The 25,481-nt window shown below is 35.1% G+C and overlaps 1 protein-coding gene across 1 annotated transcript; it reads left to right on the forward strand.

Annotated features, from left to right (window-relative positions):
• The first annotated feature begins 581 nt into the window (after window positions 1-581).
• LOC124821804 (CBL-interacting protein kinase 2-like) lies at window positions 582-4,053 on the forward strand. The gene is made up of 2 exons (XM_047293748.2): window positions 582-736; window positions 2,087-4,053. Exon 2 carries the CDS (start codon window positions 2,502-2,504, stop codon window positions 3,903-3,905), a length of 1,404 nt encoding a protein of 467 aa, XP_047149704.2. The 5' UTR covers window positions 582-736; window positions 2,087-2,501; the 3' UTR covers window positions 3,906-4,053.
• The last annotated feature ends 21,428 nt before the right edge of the window (window positions 4,054-25,481 follow it).

The raw sequence follows: 25,481 nt of genomic DNA on the forward strand, positions 1-25,481 counted from the left end.
ATTAAAGAGCCTTTTATATATTTAATGTATCTTATGTAAGTTTATTAATGCATTAAAATCTATTTTTTTTATGCAGGAGATATTTATTAAATTTGTATTTGAAATTATGAGAAAAAAAGGAAAAAACTCAACTAGTAAAAGAAAATCCAAATCATATCATATTATTTAAGAGGGAAATCAGATTCAATCACAATACATATGGATTAAAAACGTAATGAGTGTTGAGATTTTACATGATTACTATTTTTTGTTTTAAATATTTATACAATTTGATAGAATTTCACTTGTATAATGTTTGAATTTTGAAACAACATAATTATTATATGTAATTTTAGAGGAAAATTTTGTTCTCATAAATCTAACGAAGTCTACTCGTCCTTCTCGTTTTTACGACTTTATTGAAATTCATAATATGTAACTATATAATTGATCATAATTTTCATATAACAGTTTTATTATTAAATGTAATAAATATTTTACTTTCTTTTAGAAACATAGTAATTAATTATTGAATACATGTTTCATATTGTAAATGACTGTTAAAACTAGAAGGTGTTAGAATATTCTATGATTCTCTCTTTGTTAACTCGACAGCAACTAATCTGTCTTTTTCCTTCTCATTCTTTGTTATAACGCCTCCATCATCACCATTATTCATCTCCTTGCTTGTACTCAAAAAACCAAAACAAACAAAGGAAAAAAAGAGAGAGAAAAATAATCTGTAATCATCTTTCAGGTAAATTCAGATCCCCATTTCGACTTTCTTCTTTATTTTTCTGGGTTACTTTTAGATCTTCATTCTTGTTTGAAATTTTGAAAGCTTGATTCATTATCGACTGAAAGTTTGAAAATTTTTTATTTTCTTGTTCTGGGGTTTAAAGTGGTTTTTCTCATTTTCTGAATCGTTTCGGACTGTTTTCTTCACGAGAAAAGTCGTTCATCATGGTTGTGGGGGATTTTAATTTTTGCTTCTGAGATATACCCTATCAGCTGTTTGATTTCAAATTAAGGATCTGATTTTCTACGTTTTGAACGTGGTTTCTTAAGAAGCTGCTGGTTATAGCTTCTACATATAAACCATGACTTCTTTTTTCTCAACTGATTTGCAAACACGCCATATATTTCATGCCGAAGAAGACACAAAAATACTTATAACACATGCATTGTTTATTAAACTTGGTTTTTGTGTACTGATATAAAAGAAAAAAGCTTATTTTTTTGTGTAACTTGAGAGGATCTAAGTGCATGTCCGTCAAATTTTTGAAAAATAACAAATGGTTTGTCTCAAATAAATTGTAAGAAGATATTGTATTTTAAAACCGAATTTCTGGTAGAGGATGCTTGTTCTTTTGAAGGGTTAACCTGTGTTTACCTCTGTATCTCTGTTTTATTTTGTTTTTTTTATCTCTTAATGGCTAATTGGCAATTTACGTCTATTTTTTTCTAATTCTTTTCTTCTAGAAGATTTTGTTGCCTATTTGTAGAAACAAGGACTTAGTCACATGTGACAGAAGCATGAAAATTGGTAGATTGATTGCGGATGTTAGGTAGTGGAAAGTGGAATCACATGTTTGTGGAAACGGTCCCAACCAAGTTATAGTTATACTTGCCTGTTTGAAATCTTCTTGAATTTCCTTTTCCTTCTCAATTAACAATTAAGTGTTTTACTTTTACAATATTAACTTGAGAACATGATTGTAAATGACTTGATTTGTTTGTGAAATTCAAAACAGGATACAGGTTTTGCATAGTCCTTTTTATGATTGATTACTTGATTAAATTGTATTTCTTTTGCATAATGAATTGTCATATCTTGTTTGGATTTATTGTTAGATTTTAACATCTTATGTCTTTCACTTGTTTAAACTTGTTATAGTTTTATGTTGCGAATGATTTATTTTTTTGAGAGAACTGTATTTGATGTGCTAAATACTGTCTTTGGAATCAGTCCTGTTTAAGTATGATCAAAACTTGGAAAGAAGTTACGAAAATTGTTTTACTGGTTATGTTTGTAAAAGTTTTATCAAATTCATTTGGTAGATTAGATTCTTCGACTTTTCTTATTAAATTTTTATCATTCTTTTAGGTGTGTCTTTCCTGCTGCTGGGAAATTGGAAGGCTAAACTAGGTGCTACTTCATTCCTTAATTATTCTTCAAGCTTTCTGATAAGACCATATTCTTCAGTCTTCTCTGGTGTCATCACCAATATCAGGGAATGCTGAAAGATGTGTTTGATGGTTAAAATTTCCTTCATTGAGGCTAATGAATTCGTGCCTCTATCTGAGCTTCCCTCATTCAATCCTGATAACATTGGATGTTTAGTCCATTGCTTGTATCTATTTCTCGCTCAAGCAACTGAGGTGCCTAGAAATCTCAGTCATTGTACAATCTCAAAATACTATGACTGTGAAGATGGTTGAGCTTTGAATTTCTTGAGTAGCACTTTCCTGCTTCTGGCAAAGTGATTGTAGCATTCTTTACGCTAAAAGTGTGTGTAGAAATGGAGCAAAAAGGAGGTGTGCTTATGCAACGATATGAACTAGGGAGATTACTAGGCCAAGGAACTTTTGCAAAGGTTTACCATGCTAGGAACCTCATAACTGGCATGAGCGTGGCCATAAAAATTATCGATAAAGAGAAGATTCTGAAAGTTGGGATGATTGAACAGATTAAGCGTGAAATTTCAGTGATGAGACTAATCAGGCATCCACATGTGGTTGAGCTTTATGAGGTGATGGCCAGCAAAACCAAAATTTACTTTGTCATGGAGTTTGTAAAAGGCGGTGAGCTATTTGACAAGGTATCAAAAGGAAAGCTCAACCAGGATGATGCTAGGAGATATTTTCAGCAGTTGATCAGTGCTGTAGACTACTGCCATAGCAGAGGTGTGTGTCATCGTGATCTGAAACCAGAAAATCTTCTACTGGATGAAGATGGGAATTTGAAGGTCTCAGATTTTGGGTTAAGTGCCCTGGCCGAAACTAAGCACCAAGATGGGTTACTCCATACCACATGTGGTACCCCTGCCTATGTCGCTCCAGAAGTGATAAACAGAAGGGGTTATGATGGAGCCAAAGCTGACATATGGTCATGTGGGGTGATCTTGTATGTTCTATTAGCTGGTTTTCTTCCATTTAGAGATCCAAATCTGATGGAGATGTACAGGAAGATTGGCAAGGGAGAATTCAAATTTCCTAACTGGTTTGCACCAGATGTGCGCAGACTGCTGTCAAAAATCTTGGATCCAAACCCGAAGACTAGGATATCAATGGCAAAAATTATGGAAAGTTCTTGGTTCAGAAAGGGGTTACAGAAGCCCACCATTACTCAGAACAAAGACGAAGAACTATCCCCTCTGGATAATGATGGACTATTTGGTTTTTGTGAGAATGGAGATCCTATTGAACCAGCAAAAGACTCAAAACCCTGTAATCTAAATGCCTTTGACATCATCTCCTATTCCTCAGGTTTTGACTTGTCTGGTTTGTTTGAGGAGACTGATCGAAAGAAAGAAGCACGATTTACATCTGACAAGCCAGCCCCCATTATCATCTCCAAGTTGGAAGAAATCTGCAAGCGCCTGCGGTTGAAGCTCAAGAAGAAAGATGGAGGTTTGTTCAAGTTGGAAGGTTCCAAGGTAGGCAGAAAAGGGCCTTTGGGTATTGATGCTGAGATTTTTGAGATCACCCCAGTTTTCCATCTTGTGGAGTTAAAAAAGTCTAGTGGAGACACATTGGAGTACCAGAAACTTTTGAATCAGGAAGTGAGGCCTGCACTTAAGGACATTGTTTGGAACTGGCAAGGAGAACAGCCACATCAACTGCAACATGGTGTATTGCAGAAAGAAGAACAAGAACCTTCTTATCCTGCCATATCAGAGCTTGTGCCACAACCAACTGCGTAGTGAATATTATGTCCCTAAATTTGTTTTTATATTGTCTGTGATTTATGCTCGTGGTCAAGTGCAAACTGTCATGTTGATAGTTGTCGCGGAATAAGGTGGTTAAGCTTGTAGACATTCTTGCTCAGCTTAGTTAGTTGCTTCTTTTACAGTTTGTGTCTTCTGTGATCTCTGCAGTTGAGCCTATTGACTATGTTAGAAATTACATCAGTATTTTGTGGTGGAAATGACATCAGAAATTGCGCAAGCATAAATAAGCTTTTCTAAAAGTTGGAATTAATTAAATAAGTTATAACCTGTACATAAATTAATTATATTTTTAAAAGAAAGAAGTTTGTTTCATTTTTTTTATGTGCTTATGAAGAAATGTGTTCCGTTCCATTTTTTCATCAGCAACTCTCTTGCAAATGGTGGCAAGTATCATGAACTACTCTCATAGACCATTAAACTGCCTTTTGCCTTTTGAATCATGGACAATATATATTTCATGTGTTTGAAGTAAACCTTTTATTCAAAAGAGATAAGGACACTCTGACAGATTTGAATGATAAGTGTAATGGAACGAGCAATAGAAAGAAGAGAGAGATATTTTGAGTATATAAACTGTATATGTGTATATGACAGCACAGGTGTCTTATATACAAAATGAAACAACAGATGTCAGGACAGTTAGCAATACAGCTGTCTTGGCTTAATGCACTAATATTTCTCCCTAAGACAAGCACTTAGGTGATACACTTCCAATTTTCTTCTTTAAGATATCAAATCTATCTATCTTCAACGCTTTTGTAAACAGATTTCCAGTTGTTCTTCTGTTTTGCAGTAGGTCAAAACCATTTTCTCTTTCTTCACCAAGTTCCTAAGAAAGTTATACTTATTTCTGTATGTTTACTTCTGATTCTTTGACAGGTTTAGGGCTGAAATATTGTCGACTCTTAGCTGCAGTGTGGTCTTCATAGAAACCCCTAACTCCTTTAATAATTCTTTCAGCCATACACCTTGTCAAGCTACAAAACTCCCTGCAATGTATTTTGCCTCATAACTGGATAAAGCAATTACTGGTTTCTTTTTAGAACTGCTCTATTTATTAGAAACACATATCCAGAAGTGCTCTTCCTTTCTACTGGATCACCACCATGATCCGCATCAGTATACCCAATCAGCTCCAGCTCAGATTTTTGTCTTCCAATGACAAAGAGTATTCCATGATCAATAGTGCCTTGAACATATCTCAACACTCTCTTTGCAACAACAAGATGAGACTTCTTTGGGTTGCCCATGAATCTGCTTATTACACCAACGCTGAACAATAACTCTGGTAGGCTGTTACAGAGAAATCTCAAAGAGTCGATTATTTGCTTCAGCAGAGTCTTGTTAAGATGTCGGCAAGTGTACCGAATCGTATAAAATAATAATAAATGGTAAGACCAAGTATCGTTTCCCAAGAGATTTACGGTACTAAACAGTCATGTAATTACTTAACTAATTAAGACTTTGAAGAACAATTTAGGATTTTTAAATGCAAAAAAAAAGAAAGTAAATATGAATCCAATTTTGATTAGTTGAAAAGAAACTTAAAAGTGAATAATGATGTTGAATTATAAGATGAAGATGTTGTTGGGGTTTAGATTTAACCTAATCAGTCTCATGCATATATGAATTATTCTTCTTTATTAATTGTTAATTTCATTTTCTAAAGTACTTAAAACCCGATGTCCCGACGAAGAAAGTCTATCCTTAATTACTAGTTTACAATGTCTTGTCTCCCTAATAATTAATTTTGCATTACGAACGAAAGCTTAAGACAACCAAGCGTTTTATCCTATGTCTAGGCAATAGTTCCCATGGGAGAAATTCCCACTTCTAGGTTTCTTCGTATGAGTCCATATCAAAGAAAACCAATAATCATGCCATGAATGAGTTAAACATAACAAACATAAAGCAAAGGACAATAACCCTAACAATTAATGAAAGAAGCATAAATAAATTGAAATCATGTCAAATACATGAGAGTTCAGAGGTTACATCTTCCTCAACAACAAATTGAATTTAGTTTCCCCTTGTCATGGAGAAACTAGATGAACAATGGAATAAGAATGAAAGATAAACCGTAAAAACCGAAAAGGAGAGCTTCCGCATCCAATTCTGCCTTCAGAAAGCTGAAAATATTTGAATTTGCGTCCCTTCTGTCAAAAGATACCCTCTCTAGAACGTGCAAGTCCTTAAATAGGGCTAAATTGGATCATGGGCCAACGTCATTAGCACTCAGCGTTCCTACTTAGGGCGTCCAGGCGAGCTTGCAAAAGAACGGCGCTCAACGCCCCAAGAAGGGCACCTAGGCGTGACAGGTTCCCGAGAACTGGCGCTCAGCACCCCTGAAAGGGTGCTCAAGCGTGAGTGCGAGACTCCTGCGCTAAGGGCTCTAGAGAAGGGTACCCAAGCGTCCTGCGAGCTTTTATAACCTTCTCTTCGATGCTCTTTTTGTCCTTTCTGAGTTCCTACTCCTTGATATTTTAATCCTCTTCAAATTCATTCCAATTTCCTACAAAATCAAGGGAATTTAGTGATAAAATCCTCAAGTATAACCTAAACTCTCTTATTCACACAAATAAGCTAAAAACATGAGTTCAAGCAATCTTCTAAGTCAAAAAAGATTGTTTTAGTATCAAAATTGCATCACAGATAACGGTATATTCAACCGTTATTACAACCCTAAACTTGAAACTTTGCTTGTCCTCAAGCAAAACAAAACCTGGCTTAACAACATAGCAAAACTACAATGGTCTAGCACACTAAAAAAACATTTTTCTCTAAGACAAGTAAGTCACTCATGTCTGCTCCTCAGAGTAAGATCAATCAAGATATAACAATGTTTTAGCCAATCAAGCTCAACTATGGTGCTCACATAATGAAAACATACATAACATATGCCAACTTCATTAACAATCAACAACCAAGCAAGAATGTTATCATAAAGTGCGTGGAACAATTCATCATCCAAGATAGTGTTTCACTCTAACTCAAAGGTGTATAATAAGGTGACATTCTTGCACTCTACCATCACAATGTCAAGTGAATCAACTTTTCTTTTCATTTAAACACATCAAACACACTCACCAACAAGTTATCACCACAAGGACTTTTTCTAGGCTTTTAACATGGCCGAGCTAATAAGAAAATTAGTTTTTCTAGACAAGAAAATTCTTTGAGTTAAGAAAGTGGCAATTTACTTCATGATATAGAATTAATATCTCTTTTTGCTTTTATGAGAGAAACCAATCTTGAACTCATTCTCAACTTTACTTGCATTGAGCTTAACCTTTTCTTTTCTTTTTTTCTTCTCTTATTTTTTTTCTTTTGCTTTTTCTTTTGTTCAATGCTCCTTTAAAAATTTTCACAAAGTTCTTTCCCGGTTTCCCACAACCCCAAACTTGAACCATTACCCATTACCCATTACCACATAAACATACTCTACTAAATTCAAGGCAAGGATTTCAAAAAGGTTTTTCATATTTAGGCTTAAGGTTTAAAGGATAGAACAAACATTGTTCTTTATTGGGTTCACATATTAGCATTGGCTTATATGGAAAAGAAAAACATGGCCTGGATCATGTGTAATAAGCAAGTAAGTTGTTCAATCATAAAAAAATCAAGCAAAATCAATCATGCTTCCAAAGTAATAGCATTCAATCAATCAAAGACTTTGGAGTCCAACCTTTCACAGGTTAATTCAAGTTCCACATTTTGATAAACATACTGCCCAACATATTAATCACAACTGAAATCGTGCATCACAACTATGACCAATCACCATTTATGCTTGAAAGCTAAACCAATCATCATCTCAATCATGCATCTCAAAACAATAGAGCAAACACAAGATAATATTACTCATCACAAACACACATCATAGCCAAACCATTGAAGACAGTTCAATTAAGCCAAGTACATCACACACTAAAACTAAAAATTTAAAAATGCATAAAAGTAAATAAGTAAGTTTAGAAAGTTGGGTTGCCTCCCAGTAAGCGCGTGTTTAACGTCATTAGCTTGACACCATTAAGCTCAATCTGGATCTTTAATGTTGGCGTTCCTCCTTCCTTCATGACACCAACAAAATCTCAGCAATTTTCTTGTCACCAACTTGACTTTCCTAGAGTAAGGAGTCTCTATCTCAAAAACTCCATTTGCTTTAATAGTCTTGACAACCCATAACCTGTTCTTGAATTTCACTGGTGTGTCAGGTTTGGGTTCATCACTTTTCACATCAGGGTGTTGGGGAACCAGTTTTTCTTCCTTCTCTTTGTCCTCTCCTTCCACTTTTATAGAGAAACAGCTAAGGCCCTTTTTGACCAACTTGGCAGTTTTATCAGGTAGACTAGTCACTGATAGAATTTCATCTGTTGTTTTAAGACTAGTATGCTTTTCTTGAATTGGCTGCTCAGCTTCAAAAACATTGAAAGTTACCTCTCTCTCTTGGTCCTTCAATGTTAAAACTCCATCATCTACATGAATGACAACCTTAGTTGTCTTCATGAATGGTCGTCCAAGGATGAGTGGTATCTTTACATTTTCCTCCATCTCCATCACTACAAAGTCCACCGGAAATTAGAGTTTATCTATCTAAACCAAAACATCTTCCACTACACCATAAGGATGCTTGATGGACCTATCCGCCATTTGCAACACCATTATTGTGGGTTTGACCTCCAGACCACCAATCTTTTTTAGCAAAGATAGGGGCATCAGGTTGATGCTAGCCCTTAAGTTAACTAGAGCCTTCCCTATATCATGATTCCCAATGGTACAAGTGATGTGATAACGGTTGAAAAACCATTATTTTTATACTTAATTTTGATAATCAATCAACCCTTTTTGACTTAGAAACTTGCTTTAACTCATGTTTTTGCTTTAGTTTTGGAATAAGAGAGTTGAAGGTGAATTTAATGGTTTTGTGCTAGATTCCTTTGATTTTGTAGGTTATTGGATTGATTTGAAAGAAGAGTTAAAGTACCAAATGGTTGGAATGAAGAAAAGTCAATCAGAAACTAGAAAAGTCAACCAGTCAACCAGAAAAGTCAACCAATCAACCAAAATGCAGAAAAGTCAACCAGAGTGCAGAAAAAGTTGCGTTGAGCGGTAATTACCGCTGAGCGCCAGTTTTGAAGAGCCGAAATCACCGTTGAGGGCTAAAAATGCAGTTGAGCTTCATTCTATAGAGTCGCAAGTATTGCTGAGCGGCAAAAGATCCGCTTAGCGCCATTTTAAGTGGGCTAGGACCTGTTTTATTATTTTTATGGGCTTGGACTTGTTTTCTATTATTTTTATGTTCTATTTAAGGACTTGCACGTCCTAGGTTTTGTATCTTTTGATGGCTTAAGCACAAAAACACATTTTTCACCCCTTGGGGGTAGATTTGGGGATGCGGGAGTCTCCTCTTCTCTTTCTCGGGTTTTTCTATCTCTTCCATTCTTTCATTCCATTGTTCATCTAGTTTTTCCATGACGATGGAGGGCTAACCCTTATTGTTGTTGGGAAAGATGTAACCTTCTTAAACTTTCATGTATTGAATTGATTCTTGAATATATATGTTTTACTTCATTAATTGTTAGGGTTTTTCCTCTTTGCTCTATGCATGCTTTGTTTAACTCATTCAATTGCATGATTATTGATTTTGTCGATATGGACACATACGGGGAAATCTAGATTTGGGGAATCTCTCCCAAAAGTAGTATTTCCTAGACATAGGGATATGAGGATTGGTTGCCTTTAAGCTTCTGTGCGAACTAGTGATTAGGAGTAGGCTTTCTTCACCGAGACATCAGGTTTAAGGAAAATTAGAAAGTGGCATTAACATTAATGAAGAAAGATGAATTTATATATGCATGAGAGTAAATTAGGTGAAATTTAAACCCCAACAACAATATCATCAACTTCATTCATTTTTGTGTTTAGCCTCAATTAATCAAATTGCATTCATATTTATTTTATTGTATTTGCATTCAAAACCCCAAAATTTGTTCTTTAGAGTCTTAATTAGTTGAGTAATCACATAATTGTTTAGTGTCGTGAGTCTCTTGGGAAACGATACTTGGTTTTACCATTTTATTATTACTTGATACGATTTGGTACACTTGTCGAGAGTTAACAAGTTTTTGGCGTCGTTGCCGGGGACTCGTGGTATAACTATTCTATTTGTGTGATTCTTAACCGATTAGACTTTATCTTTAATTTTTATCTTTTTATTTCTTTTCATCTTTCTATCTTTATATCTTTCTATCTTTTCATCTTTATATCTTTTCATCTTTCTATCTTTTCATCTTTCTATTTTCTTATCTTTTTATTTTTTATCTTTAATTTTTTATCCTTTTATCTTTTTATCTTTTTATCTTTCTATCTTTTCATCCTTTTATTTTTTATCTTCTTCTTTTTTATCTTTTTATCTTTTTCTCTTTTTATATTTTTCATTCTTTTATCTTTTTATCTTTTTATCTTTTTCTACTTTTTTATTTTATCTTTTTATCTTTTTATTTTCTTTTTATCTTCTTATCTTTTTATTTTTTTATTTTTATCTGTTTATCTTTTTATTTTTTAATTTTTATTTTTTCATCTTTTTATCTTTTGACCTTTTTAATTTTTTTTTCTATCTTTCTATCTTTCTATCTTTTTATTTTTTTTTCTTTTTATCCTTCTATCTTTTTATCTTTTTATCTTTCTATCTTTCTATCTTTCTATCTTTTTATCTTTTTATCTTTCTATCTCTTCATTTTTTTTATCTTTTTAATATTTTATCTGTTTGTGCTAATTGGGTGCTCTAGTGTATTGTTCTTTAGTGTTTGTAGGATCAAATTTGAAAATCTGTACTAGGAGCACAAGATCATCAAGAGAAGAAGCACAACATCTACTGATGGATGCCAAGTGATTGAGTATCTCCAAATTTCTAATGGCAACTTCAGTGCTTTTATGGTTGGAGATTGACACTTGCATGAGTTGTTGGAGTGTCTCTTCTAACTTTGTAGTTCTTTCATATAAGGAGGGTTGTGGTTGTCATTGTTGCTGTGATATTGAATTGTCCAACTTGCCCTTGACCCATACTTGGGTGAGGTTTCCGCCCTTGGTTATAATTACCTTGGCGGCTCTAATTACCCATAAAATTGACTTCTTCTTGGGTAATAGCTTGCACGACGCATTTTCCATTGATATGATCTCCACCACATAGCTCACGAAGTTGATGTTGAGCTTGAGAAACATTATGCAATTCTTGAGGTAGTTGAGAGTCATTATTTTGATCTAAGCCAACATAGCATCTAGAAATTGTAATTGTAGAACTTCTTTTTGGTTGAAATTGAGCCCTTTCATTGTGCATCTCATTATCATTTGTAGCCATATTTTCAATCAACTCATAAGCTTCCTCTAGAGTCTTGCACTTGATATTACCTCCAGTTGAGGCATCCAGCATCAATTTAGTTTGTGAGCTTAGACCTCCAAGGAATAGAATGACTATTGTAGGATCATCAAAGCCATGTGTGGGTGTCTTTCTCAACAAGCCTTTAAATTTGTCCCACGCTTGACCTAATGTTTCATCCATGCCTTGCCTGAAAGAAGAAATATAATGTTTACCTTTGTTCACCTTTGATTGTGGGAAGTATTTGTTTAGAAACTTTGCAATCACGGCTTCTCACTCAGTAAAGTTGTTCTCTGGAAAAGAGTTCAACCACATCTTAGCATTGCCTCCCAAAGATAAAGGGAATAAGCTAAGTCTAATAACTTCATCTAGCATGGCATTGATCTTCACAGTATTGCATATCTCATTGAATGTGGTCAGATGCTCATATGGATTTTCATGTGATAATCCATTGAATTGGTTGCTCTTCACCAATTGAATCAAAGCAGTATTCATCTCCATATTTGCAACATTAACCCTCGGCCTTGCAATGCTATTAAAATGATCAGGGCCAATAATTGTTGCATAATCTGCTAGGATACGTCTACCATTATGCTCTTCAGCTATATTTTCTGTTTCCTGGTCAGATCTTTGAGGTGAAGACTGTAAAAGAGTCTTAGAAGAAGGGAAAAGTTCTTTGGACGTCCTGTTCCTCCTTTTTCTTCTACTATTATCGAAACATGCAAGAAGAGGTTCAGAAACTTTCGTTCTTTTAGTCCGAATTATACCCTGCATACACTAGAGAACAAAACACTAGAGCACCCAATTAGCACCAACAGATAAAAAAAAATTTAAAACACAAAGATAAAGTTAAAGATAAAGTCTAATCGGTTAAGAATCACACAAAAGTATAGTTTAAACCACGAGTACCCGGCATCGGCGCCAAAAATGTGTTAAGATGTTGGCAAGTATACCGAATCGTATCAAGTAATAATAAATGGTAACACCAAGTATCGTTTCACAAGAGACTCACAACACTAAATAGTCATGTAATTACTTAACTAATTAAGACTTTGAAGAACAATTTAGGGTTTTTAAATGCAAAAACAAGAAAGTAAACATGAAATGCAATTTTGATCAATTGAAGAGAAACGCGAAAAGTGAATAATGATGTTGAATTATGAGATGAAGATGTTATTAGGGTTTAGATTTCACCTAATCACTCTCATGCATATATGAATTCTTCTTCTTTATTAATTGTTAATGTCACTTTCTAAAGTACTTAAAACCCGATGTCTCAACGAAGAAAGCCTATCCTTAATTACTAGTTTACAATGTCTTGTCTCCCTAATAATTAATTTTGCATTATGAACGGAAGCTTAAGATAACCAAGCGTTCTATCCCTATGTCTAGGCAATAGTTCCCATAGGAGAAATTCCCCAGTTCTAGGTTTCTCCGTATGTGTCCATATCAAAGAAAACCAATAATCATGCCATGAATGAGTTAAACATAACAAGCATAAAACAAAGGATAATAACCCTAACAATTAATAAAAGAAGCACAAATAAATTGGAATCAATTCAAATACATGAGAGTTCAGAGGTTACATCTTCCTCAACAACAAATTGAATTTAGTTTCCCGTTGTCATGGAGAAACTAGATGAACAATGGAATGAGAATGAAAGATAAACCCTAAAAACCGAAAAGGAGAGCTTTCGCATCCAATTCTGCATCCAGAGAGCTGGAAATTTTTAAATTAGCGTCTCTTCTGTCAGAAGATATCCTCTCTAGAACATGCAAGTCCTTAAATAGGGCTGAATTGGATCATGAGCCAACGTTGTCAGCGCTCAACGCACCTACTTAGGGTGCCCAGGCAAGCTTGCAAAAGAATGGCGTTCAGCGCCCCAAGAAGACGCCCGGACGTGACACGATTCTCGAGAACTGGCGCTCAACGCCCCTGAAAGGGCGCTCAAGCGTGAGTGCGAGACTCCTACACTATGGACTCTAGAGAAGGCGCCCAAACGTCCTGCGAGGTTCTGCAGCCTTCTCTTCTGGTGCTCTTTCTGTCCTTTCTGAGTTCCCACTCCTTGATATTTTAATCCTCTTGAAATTCATTCCAATTTCCTTCAAAATCAAGGGAATTTAGTGATAAAATTCTCTAGTATAACCTAAACTCTCTTATTCACACAAATAAGCTAAAAACATGAGTTCAAGCAAGCTTCTAAGTAAAAAAGGATTGTTGTAATGGTTGAAAATACCGTTAGGTGTGATTTAATTTTGATACTAAATGCACCCTTTTCTACTTAGAAACTTGTTTAGAATCATGTTTTTCTGTTAAGTTGTGCGAATAAGAGAGTTTAGGTTGAATTCAATGATTTTATGACTAATTCTCCTTGTTTTGATAGAAAATGAGATAATATGGAAAGCAGGGATGAAGTTTCATGAAGATGAAGCTCAGAAAGGTCTCGAAAAGCTCCATAAGGGAGGAGTGCTCGAAGCTTGGGCACCCTTTTTGGAGGCTTGAGCATAGGAAACCACCGCTCACCGTCTGGGCGCCCCTTATGGGGCGCTTGAGCGTAGGAAGCTTGAAGCTGTGGCGTCATCTAGGTTTAAGCGTGGCAAACCACCGCTCAACACCCGGGCGCCCCTTTTTTGGGACGCTTGAGCGTAGGAAGCTCGAAGCTTGGGTGTCATTTGGAAGGCTTGAGCGTGGAAGACTACCGCTCACCGCTCAGGTGCCCTAAGTGGGGCGCTTGAGCGCCAGCGACACGGACTTGGGCTTTTTTCTGTTATGTCTTCGCTCTATTTAAAGGACCCAGGTGTCCTATGTTTTGTATCTTTGGCTGGAGCAGCACAACAACATACTCTTCCACTCTCTGAAGGCGGATTTGGATGCGGGAGCTTCCATCCTCTACTTTTAGGGTTTTGCTATCTCATGCATTTCCATTATTCATCTAGTTTCACCATGTCTATGGTGAACTAAACTCTATTTGCTGTTGGGGGATGATGTAACTTTGTGAACTCTCATGTATTTGAATTGATTCTTAATAACATATGTTTTTTCATTAATTGTTAGAGTAATTCATCAGTGCTTATTACATGCTTTGTTTAACTCATTCATAGAATGATGTATGAATTGCATGAGTGTCGGGAGGTTCCTTACAATTCAGGTTCTTGTTGAATTCTCCCAAGAGTAATATTGCTCAGGGATGAGGGTATGAGTCTTGGTCGTCTTAAAGCTCTTGATCTTCACATTTAATTACTAGGAATGCTAGGAATTGCATGAACTGGTGATTAAGGACAAGCTTCTTCGCCAAGGGATCGGGTTTAAGTGATTTAGTGAGTGACGTTGACATTAATGCATAAAGAAGAATTCTTACATACATGAGAGGGAACTTGGTGAAATCTAACCCCAACAACATATTCATCTCATATTAAACAACATTCGTTCATTGTGCTATTCTATTATTGATCAAACTGCATTCATATTTAATTTTTTGCCTTTTCATTTGAAACCAATGATCTCATTTTCTTTAAGTCTTAATTAATCGAGTTATCACACGACTGTTTAGTGCCAAGAGTCCTCTGGGATACGATACTTGGTCTTTCCATTTTATACTACTTGTGTGATTCGGTACACTTGCCGATTCATCCAACAGGTTGTTTTAGTATCAAAATTGCATCACAGATAACGGTATATTCAACCCTTATCACACATCTACCCCCTCTTTTGAATCGTCTTTCACCAATTTCAGATTAACCTCATTTGGATTTCTTGCAGCATTGCAAGATGTCATATTGAATCTTTTCAACAACTCTCCAGCATACCTTTTCCGATGCAAGATTAACCCTGCAGTAGTATAAGTGAATTCCATTCCTAGGAAGTAACTTAACCTACCTAGGTCTGTCATTTTGAATTTAGCCTCCATGACCTTCTTGAATTCTTCTATCAGAACTGGATTTTATCTTGTGATAAGCATATCGTCTACGTATAGACAAATGATTAGCAAATCTCTTGTGCCTCCTTTCACATAGACACCATGTTCAACAACACATCTGGTGAATTTGAGTTTGATTAAGAAGGAGTCAATACATTTATTCCAGGCTCTGGGAGCTTGTCTCAACCTATATAATGCTTTCTACATCTTGTAGACTTGGTGTTCTTTGCCTTCTTTAATAAATCCAGGAGGTTGTTGGAGGTATACTTCTTCCTCCAAAGGTCCATGAAAGAAAGTTGATTTCACATCAAGTTGGAACAATGGCCAACTCTTTGAACATTCCACGACAATCACTAGTTGAATGGTTTCTATTCGTACTACTGGTGCAAACACCTCAGAAAAGTCGAAGTCTTGCATTTGAAGAAAGCCCTTTGCTACAATCCTAGCCTTGTGTTTGGAGACTGATCCATTAGGTTTCAACTTCTGTTTGAAAACTCACTTCACTCCGATGTATCTTTTTCCAACTGAAAGATCAACAAGCCTCCATGTTCCATTTTTCTCAATGGAATTGATTTCTTCAATCATAGCATTTCTCCACACAGATTTCTTTATCGCTTCATCCTCATCTATTGGTTTTGTTCCTGCAAATAATGCCATGTGAACCAAGTCTCCTTCCTCACCAATCTATGTGTTAGAGTACACTTCACATTCGCTAAGTCTTTGTGGTAACATATGTTGTCTTCGTGGCCTAACAGATTCAGAATGTGTCTCAGAATTGTGCAAATTGTCACTGCTTCCAGAGACTGTTTCTGGCTCAGCTGATATGGATTTATCAACTTCTCCATTTATTACAGTTTTCACCAAACTAGTTTGCCTCTGCTTCCAATTCCAACTTTCATCTTCCAGAATCATCACATCTATACTCAAGAAGACTTTTTCTTTAATTGGATCGAGAGCTTATAAGATCCTGTAGAGTGATAGCTAATGAATATCATTGCTTCACTCTTATCCTGCAATTTTGATCTTCTCTGATTTCGTACGTGTACATAGGCAAGTGATCCAAGGATCTTAAAGTGGCCAACTGTCGACTTTGTGTCTATCCACACTTCAAGCGGTACCTTCCCTTCTAGCTTCTTTGTTGGACACCTGTTAAGAAGGTAGATAGCTGTTGATATTGCTTCTCCCCACATAATTTGTGGTAGTGCTTTTTCTTTTAACATGCTCTTGACCATGTTGAGGATTGTTCGATTTCTCCTCTCTGCAAGCTCGTTGTGTTGGGGTGTATATGTGCAATGACTTCGTGAGTTATTTCACACGTTTGACAATGGTTCTCAAATGTATTGGAAGTATATTCTCCTTCCCCGTCAGTTCTGAGAATCTTTAAGTGTCTTCCACTTTCTCTTTCAACATAAGCCATGAATCTCATAAAGACTTCCAATGCTTCACTCTTCATCTTGATTACATACAACCATATCATTTTGTTATATTCATCAACAAAGGTGATGAAATACCTATTTCCAGCCAATGATGGGACTTCAATTGGTCTGCATATATCTGAGTGCACTATCTCTAAGCAATCCTTTGCTCTCTTGTGTGAATGTGCTTTAAAGGCTCTTCTTGGTTGCTTTCCTGCCAAGCAAGTTTCACACACCTTTTCTGGTATACAAATGTTAGACAATCCAATAACCATTTTTTTCCTATCTAGTTGCTGCAAACTTCTGAAATTCAAGTGACCATACCTTAGATGCCATAACCAATTTTCATCTTTAACATTTACCGCAGACATACACTGACAGTTCTCCATTACTTCCATATTGATTTGGAATGTCCAGTTTTTGGATATCTTGCTTCTCAAGATTGTTGTTTTCATTAAACAATTCAACCTTATTCAAACCTCCCATGACTATTGTGAATCCTCTTTGGATTAACTGACCTATGCTCAAGAGACTACACTTCATAGTAGGGACAAACAACACATTGGTTATTACAGCATGCGAGCAATTTCTTCTTCTAATAACAACATCTCTCATTCCTTCCACCTTTAATGTGCTATCATCAACAAACTTCACTTTACTCTTCTTTGTTTCATCAAAGTTAATCAACCATTCTCTGTGGCATGTCATATGATTCGAACATCCTGAATCCAAAAACCACAAGTTTTCTTGAGACTTTGAATTTTCGGAAGAAGTGGTCACCATCAGTGTAAGGGGTTCTGAGTCAGAGTCTTCTTGTGCAATGTATGCCTCTTTCCAGATTTCTTCTGCTTCCCTTTATCAGCACAACACTCATAAGCGTAGTGTCCATACTTGTGGCAATTGAAGCATTCTACACTTCATTTATCCTTCTTTTGGTAACCTCTGTCTGATTCGCCACTCTTCTCCACTGATACAGGTTTGTCTTCTTGATCAACTTTAACCTTATCAGTCTTTCAATTCCCTCTTGCGTATTTACCTTTCCATTTCTTGAACTTCTTTTTCTCATTATTCTTATAATGATGTACCTTCAGGGCTTGTTCAATGTTCTTAATTGGATTTCTATCCAGTAACCTCATTTCATGTGCCTCCAAGGAGCTTTGCAGTTCCTTAATTTTCATTTGTTAAAAATATGTGCTTCGTTTCTTACACCAAGAGTGGGAGGGGGGTGAATTGGTGTTGTATAAAAATGATTGCTTTTGAAATCTTTTTCGCAAAACTACAAGTTTTTAAACTTTTCTTGAATCGCAAGTAAAAAATGTATGCAATGTGACAATATGCGTATTCGAATACAAGTAATATGCAATTGATTAAATGCATAGAGTTAGGAAGAAGAAGATTCAAACTATGAGTTTTTATATTGGTTCGGTCAAGCCTACATTCAGTGTCCTTCTGGTCAACCTTAGACCGAAAATCAATTGCACTATAAGATCTGAGTTTTTACAACAAGGTTTTTACAGTGACCTCACTCATCAAAATGTAAACAACCACTCTAACTCACTAATCTAAAATAGCCAATTACAACAAACTAGTAGCAAGAACAATCATCTCCTACAATCAACGCCTTTGAGATCCCCCTCAAAGTCAAGAACCACACGTTCTTCTTCCTCTATACACCACAGGAAAACAACAACACTAAAGCGTTTGCAAGAGCTTCATGATGCAGCAGTATGCACCTCTGTTGTGCAGAATGATCAGGCAATTTGAATCAATCAATCCAGCTTCTCAAGTAAACATCAAGTCTTGCTCACCACAGCAGTTCTTGTTTCTTGGCGCGTTTTTCTCTTCTATAAAACTTCAAAGCATTTATCTGAAACAAATATGAAAGTGTTAAAATCAATTCTTCTTCTTCTTACAAAATTTCAAATCATGCGTCTATATATAGCATAAGTCAAATTAGATGCATTTAAATCGATTATGCTATTAATCTAATTGATTTCATCTCACAGTTATAATAGATTAACAGTAGTCAAAGTCATTAATTGAATGCACAATTAATGTAGTCGATTTGCAATTAATGTTTGGTCAACATATTTAAAAATATGATTGTTGTGACCGTTATGTCAAGTAATGAAATAGTTTTCAAATCTTTAACAAACTTAATTGAATACAAGATGCATGTAATCGATTAAGTTTTAACACTTAGTATATTTTTGAAAACTTTTCTTCTCAAAATCCATCACAGCACACTTGAAAAAGATTTGTGCAAACCCACTAGTTTTAATCGATTTAACCACTAACGTAATCGATTTAAAACCTGTTGTGTCGCCACATTTTAAAGCTTAAGTTGTATAATGACCTTAATTGATTAACCCATCATCGGAATCGATTAAGTCATGCAGATGTGCTTGATGCATGTGGCTTTTCCATTTCAAAACACATATTATGCATACTCAGATGTAATCACATTTCCAACACAGTAGTATGCAACAAACAACACAATACATTTGCAGTTATGCTTGTATTAAATCTCACAGTAAGCATATAAGCATATTACACATAGAACACAATACATATACATGTGTTTTTATTAACTATGTGTTGTCATAATAAAAAACATACATCACAGAGATTGTGGGTTCAGTTAAACATGTGCTCCCCTTATCAACAATCTCAACATCATTTTTGAAAGATCCCTCGATTCTTCAATTGCAACCACTATGTAATCGAACATCTGTGGCAAGGATCTCATGATCTTCTCAATAATCATAAGATCATTGATTGACTCTCCACACTCTTTCATCTGATTCGTGATGGTCAGAATCTTGTTGAAGTATTCACCAACTTTATCACAATCCTCCATCTGCAATAACTCGTACTATCTTCTTAGGGTTTGAAGCTTCACCTTTTTAATATTTTCTCCTCCCACATGGCATCGCACCAAAATACTTCAGGCTTCTTTGGCAGTAGTCGCATTCTGGATCTTTTCAAAGTAAGTATCATCAACACATTGATGAATGATAAACAACGCCTTGTTGTCTTTCTTCCTGACTATAGCTTTCTGATTTTCTGAAGCACCAAGATCAAGATCTAGTCCATTACCCTCAACGACATCACTTACATCTTGAAATCTGAACAATACACTTATTTTTGTACTCCATCTATTCCAATTCTTCTCTATGAGTATTGGAAGGTTTGTTGCTAGAACATTTATTCCCGTCATGCTTCAAACACACTTCTTTGATCAAGAAATAGAATCTTGACACCCTTCTTCCTCCTTCACCTTTAATCACTCTAGCCAGCCACATTGTGCCATGACCAAGACGCTCCTCAAGTCCTCACTCGACCTGGCTCTGGATACCAATTTAATGGAATGAGCAATAGAAGAAGAGAGATATATTTTGAGTGTATAAATTGTATCTGTGTATATGGAAGTAGCAGCACAGGTGCCTTATATACAAAATGAAATAACAGATGTCAGGACAATTAGCAATAATGTTGTCTTGGCTTAATGCGCTAATAAAGTGCCCGTTGGACAAACTTCTATACATAAGTTGTTTTTATTGTGATATATATATATATATATATATATATATATATATATATATATATATATAATTGGTAACTAGGTTTGATCTGGGAACACACCATCTTTTAAGTATAACCTTTAAAACTCTGAACCGTTGGATCTAAGAAATTGTCAACAACGAGTTGGATTATGTTTTCAAAACATTATAAGTTGATTTGGTGATCCACAAACAAATAGATTACAAGGAAAGGGCTGATTGGGTTGTATCTAAACAAGATACTCTGATGATCAAGTCGATTTAGGTTTTAGAATTTTATAAATGCTTGTGTATAAGAATAATATATAACTTACTTAAGTCACCTACTTATATTGAGTTATCTAAGATTAATAATGTATTTAGAGAGTTGTTTGACTTGTTAGTCATAGTATTCAGTCTTGGACATTACACTCACTTGAATAAGTGGTTGGTTGAGCAAAGGAGTCAATGTTATCATTTTCAAGAGTTCAAGGTTATCAGAATCGATAACACTTGTGCATTGATCCCTTGAGCTCGAGCATTGGATTAATGCATAAGGTAGTGTTTAGATTATAGAGTAGAATTGAAGGAGAGCGAGCAGATGGATTTGGAGGCTGGAGGGAGGATTTATTGTTGTTTGGATTAAGGGATTTGAAGGGATTTGAAGAAAATTTTTGTAAGAGTTTGTGAATGATGTAATGGGTGTGATAGATTAAAAATATGTTTTAATTGATAAAATAGATGATTACTAATTTGCCTTTGTTGATTTTCTATATCCATTTAAGTTTAAGTAGTAGAATTTATATTAAAATGAAATTAAAATTGAAAAAATAAAAGACATCTTTCAATAGAAGAAGTTATGTTTGAGCTCAATAGGGCCAATTTCACTCCTCTTAACAAAAGAGGATAAGGTCGTCAAGCTTGGCAATAAAGGAGAATGCCCTCAAGTTCAACAAACAAGGTCGGCAAGGTCAATCTATCTCAGCTAGGTTAATAAGAAAGATATGTTTAGCTCAACAAAGTCAGCAAAAAAGGTGAGCAAGCTGGTTTTAGCTCGGTAAGGTCGGCCCAGCAAGGTTAGCAAGGTCAACCAATAAGTTAGGCAAGCTTGCTTTTAGTAGTCATTTCAACAATAAGCAAGGAACCCCTTCCTTCTTTGAAATTGAAGCACAAGTCAAAAAATTTTCCTTCCAAAATACACCAACAAAATGAGTTAACCCAAGAACCACCACGATGTTACCTTATTTTGAACGGATCACCAACATTTTTTTGGACCATCAAACCAAACAGCTTTGAGGGAAAGGCATTCCCACAATAAAGGTGCTATGGGACGAAAAGACTTAGGATATCACAAGGGAATTAGAGGAAGACGTGTGAAAGACATATCCATATCTTCCTCCTGGTAAGTACATTTTTGTGTGTAAGAGAGAATGTAAGACCTAGGAAAAATATTTACATGAGAAAAAATAGATAATAGATAGTAATATGTATTTAAATTATTATTATGTTAAAAATTTTGTGATGACTTGTTTGGTTAGAAGCCTTGTGTTGAAAGGATGAGGCCTTGGGTTTGAGTCTTACTCATGATTTTTATTTTGTTTTTATTTCCTTGGTTAATAATAGAAACATGGAGAGTAGCGTTAAATCCTATAAAAATGGTATGTAAGGCAAAGATATGTGGTAGCTCAAATGGTAGGAGTGGGTTTAATTCCTAGTAAGGAGATTTATGCAATATATTTTATGGGATTTTTTGTAAAGAACTTTTGGAACCCTATTTGAAGAGCCACATGGATAATGGACTTTGGGGCTGACATGGCATGCTTTGAGACAACACGGGAAAGTTAAAATGTGATATTTAATCTACATAGCGGGAAAGGGAGGCCAAAACGTGAGGGTGTCGTGATAAAAATATTTTTGTTTATCAAAATGTTCATGAGAGCTAGTAGGTGCAAAGCAAGGGTGTTCTCGATCAAGTTGACATGTAATCTTTGAATCAAAAGGGATGAAGAACTGCATTATGATCATAAAGAAGGAAAGAAAGTATTGTCAATCAAGGTAATGGGTGATAACCTATCTCTTTTTTTTTGTGATTCTATGTAGAGAAAAGTTTTATATCTTATTTGAATGGTAAAACTTGTTGTTTTGGTGATGTTGTTAAAATGATAGCTTATTTAATTGAAAAATCCATGGGAAGGAAGCGTATAGGCATTGTTGGTTCAAAATTGGTGTGGTGTAAGGGGAGTTAGTTATTCTATTCATTTTCTTATTATGCGTGTAGGAATGATCAATTGTTTTATTGATAACTAAGTATTAATTTCTAAATCCATGATGAAATCATGTTGATGTATAAATTGACGGTTGATACTATTATCGAGTGATTTAGGAATAAAATTGAGTTGAGGCATGAAGTATGTATACATTGTTTATGCATTTTGGGAATTTTGCAATTTCAACGAATTGCATGTGGTGTGTATGTAGGGAAAGTGCAACTTTGTTTTATAAATATAATGCCTTAAAATCACTTCTTCATCTAATGCCTTTTGATATTTGATTTGTAAATCATGAAATTCACTTTTTAATTTCTCATATGCACCATCCAATTTTTTAGACTCATTCAACAATTCAAGAAACGCCCTTTGCAAGTCAATTTCACTAGTTTCAAAGCTAGAACAACTTACTTGGCTTGTAGTGTCATCAAGATCAGCCATTAGACACAAGTTTGGTTCCTCATCTGAGTCACTTGAACTGGATGAGCTAGAGTCATTTTCTTCCTAAGCAGTGTATGCTTTCTTCTTCTTTGGAAATCTCTTTTCTTTATTTTCTTAATTTTTTTTCTTTTTAGGAAAATTCGCCTTGACATGTCCTCTTTTCCCCACACCATAACACTTGTAGCTAGAGGAGGACCTTTGATTATCTTTCTTTTCACTTCTAAACTTTTCCTTACCCTTTGCTCTCATGAACTTGGCAAATCTTTTGATCATGAGGCTCATGTGCTCGTCATCATCAGAATCATCTTCCATTCTTGAGCTCTTGCCTTTAGAAACTTCAGTTTTAAATGCCAACTGCCAATAATAATCGATTATCATAAGTGATAATCGATTATTCCAGGCCGTTATGAGTTTTGGAAAATGTGATAATCGATTATCCTTAGTGATAATCGATTATTGTCGAATCCTAGACAATATCAAAACTTGCAGTGATAAACAATTATCCCATATGATAATCGATTATTGCCGAGACTAACCCTTTTCTACTTTTTCTTGTGATAATCGATTATCTCTTATGATAATCGATTATTGCCAAATTAAATCACTAAGTTATGAAACTTTTAAGTGCTTACAATTTGTAAAGTAATTCCTATACAAATGATTTCTATAGAAAGTGTTTTTAACATTTACAGTATAGGTTCTTCGAATCTTCAAGTGCATTATCATCAAAATTACTTCAAAGCAATAATGCTTCACATTGGTAACAACCTCCTTGCTTTCAACCCCACCACTTGTACTACCTTTAATAAAGTCTACAAACTCAATTTTTTTTTCATTAACTATATGTTCAACATAAATATCTACTTTATCTCTACTTTCCTCTACATAATTTGTTAACTCCATGGCATCCCTGTCCCTAAGGAGTTTCAAATCCCTATACAGGATTCTCTTACTCAGCTTCCCCATAACTTGAATTGACCAACATATTTAAAATTCCTTACCATACCTACAACTTCAAAATAGGACCACACATTTTGGTCAACATTATGTATCCTATGTTTCTCCCCACCCTTGTAACATAACTTCTTCAACCTCACAAATTTACCCCTATGGTAGAATGTTAGATAGAAACTTATTTCCTACAATGTCAAAAATTGATTCAAACACTGTACAAGATACCCCTAAGTCATTTTAACGAAACCACAAATGCATTCATCAAAATACAAAACCCTTAATTAAAATAACTTTAAAAAAATTTCATTCATATGATACTCAAATATAGCAACCATTGTTCAGATTAAATACAATAACATGAATGAATTTCCCAATTTATCTTTCCAAAAATTCAAAGAACCTTAAAAAACATATCTTTATTTTCATAAGGTTTAATCCTTTTCGACATCCCTATTTATGTACGAATGTCTCAATTGGGTCCTCGTTTTTTAAAGTGTATCAAAATGGTCCTTAATTTTGAAAATTGATATCAATTGAGTCCTTTCCGTTAAGTTGGCTGGACGGCGTTAAAAAATTGATGAGTGGATGCTGAGATGACGAACGAATGCTCGTCCACCAGCGAACGAACGCTCGTCCACCAGCGAACGAACGCTCGTCCACCAGAGAACGAACGCTCGTCCACCTCTTACTGCTGGACGACCGTTCGTTCCACACTGGACGACCGTTCGTTCGGTGGTCGACGAGCGTTCGTTCGCTGGTGGACGAGCGTTAGTTCGTCATCTCAGCATCCACTCATCAATTTTTTTAACGCCGTCCAGCCAACTTAACGGAAAGGACTCAATTTATATCAATTTTCAAAATTAAGGACCATTTTGATACACTTTAGAAAACGAGGACCCATCTGAGACATTCGTACATAAATAGGGATGTCGAAAAGGATTAAACCTTTTCATAAATGAAAACCCTAGCTATCGTTGACTATACTCTCACATCACAATCACACACCACCCTCGCACTAGCAATTGAACCATTACAAACCAAATTCCAGCCACTCACACTTCATAAAGGCTTTCATAAAGAAAGGAAAGAAGGGACTTTGCTAGTGCGTACAAGAGTTTATTGTAACTACATCTAAACAAGTTTCATGGACGAGAGGGAAAGAAAAATTTATTCAAAAAATAAATTAAATTGGTTGACGAGTGATAAAAACAGAAGAAAAGAGATATTACCCAATTTGTGAGAAATGTATTTCTTTTCCCAAAGTCCAATCTGAAACACCATACACAATATCACTTTTAAAACAATTCATTAAAACTGTCATATAAAGTATAAATCATCTTTATCTATTCATATATCTCTTTATGTATCTATTTACCTATTCATCTATTTGTCCATTTATCTTTCTATCAATGTATCTTTTAGGTGGGATTGGAATATTTAATTTTAAGCCAATAAATTTTATTAAATCTTTTTACTTGAATAACGTTACTTTCATAAATATTTTCAAATTCTTTACAATAATAAATTATACTTTTAAAGTTCAATATCCAAAATAAAAAAGAATGTAAAGATGGAATTGCTCATAAAATAGGCATCTCGTTAATGTTATAATTAACTTTTTTTTTATTCAATAAACAT

This window comes from Vigna umbellata, chromosome 6 (genome assembly GCF_029865625.1).
Source record: "Vigna umbellata cultivar VRB3 chromosome 6, Vumbellata_1.0, whole genome shotgun sequence".
In the NCBI taxonomy this organism is placed as follows: Eukaryota; Viridiplantae; Streptophyta; class Magnoliopsida; order Fabales; family Fabaceae; genus Vigna; species Vigna umbellata.

What these genes read in the sequence shown, in the direction of transcription:
- LOC124821804 (XM_047293748.2), top strand. Translation starts at nt 2,502, where the DNA reads ATGGAGCAAAAAGGAGGTGTGCTTATGCAACGATATGAACTAGGGAGA.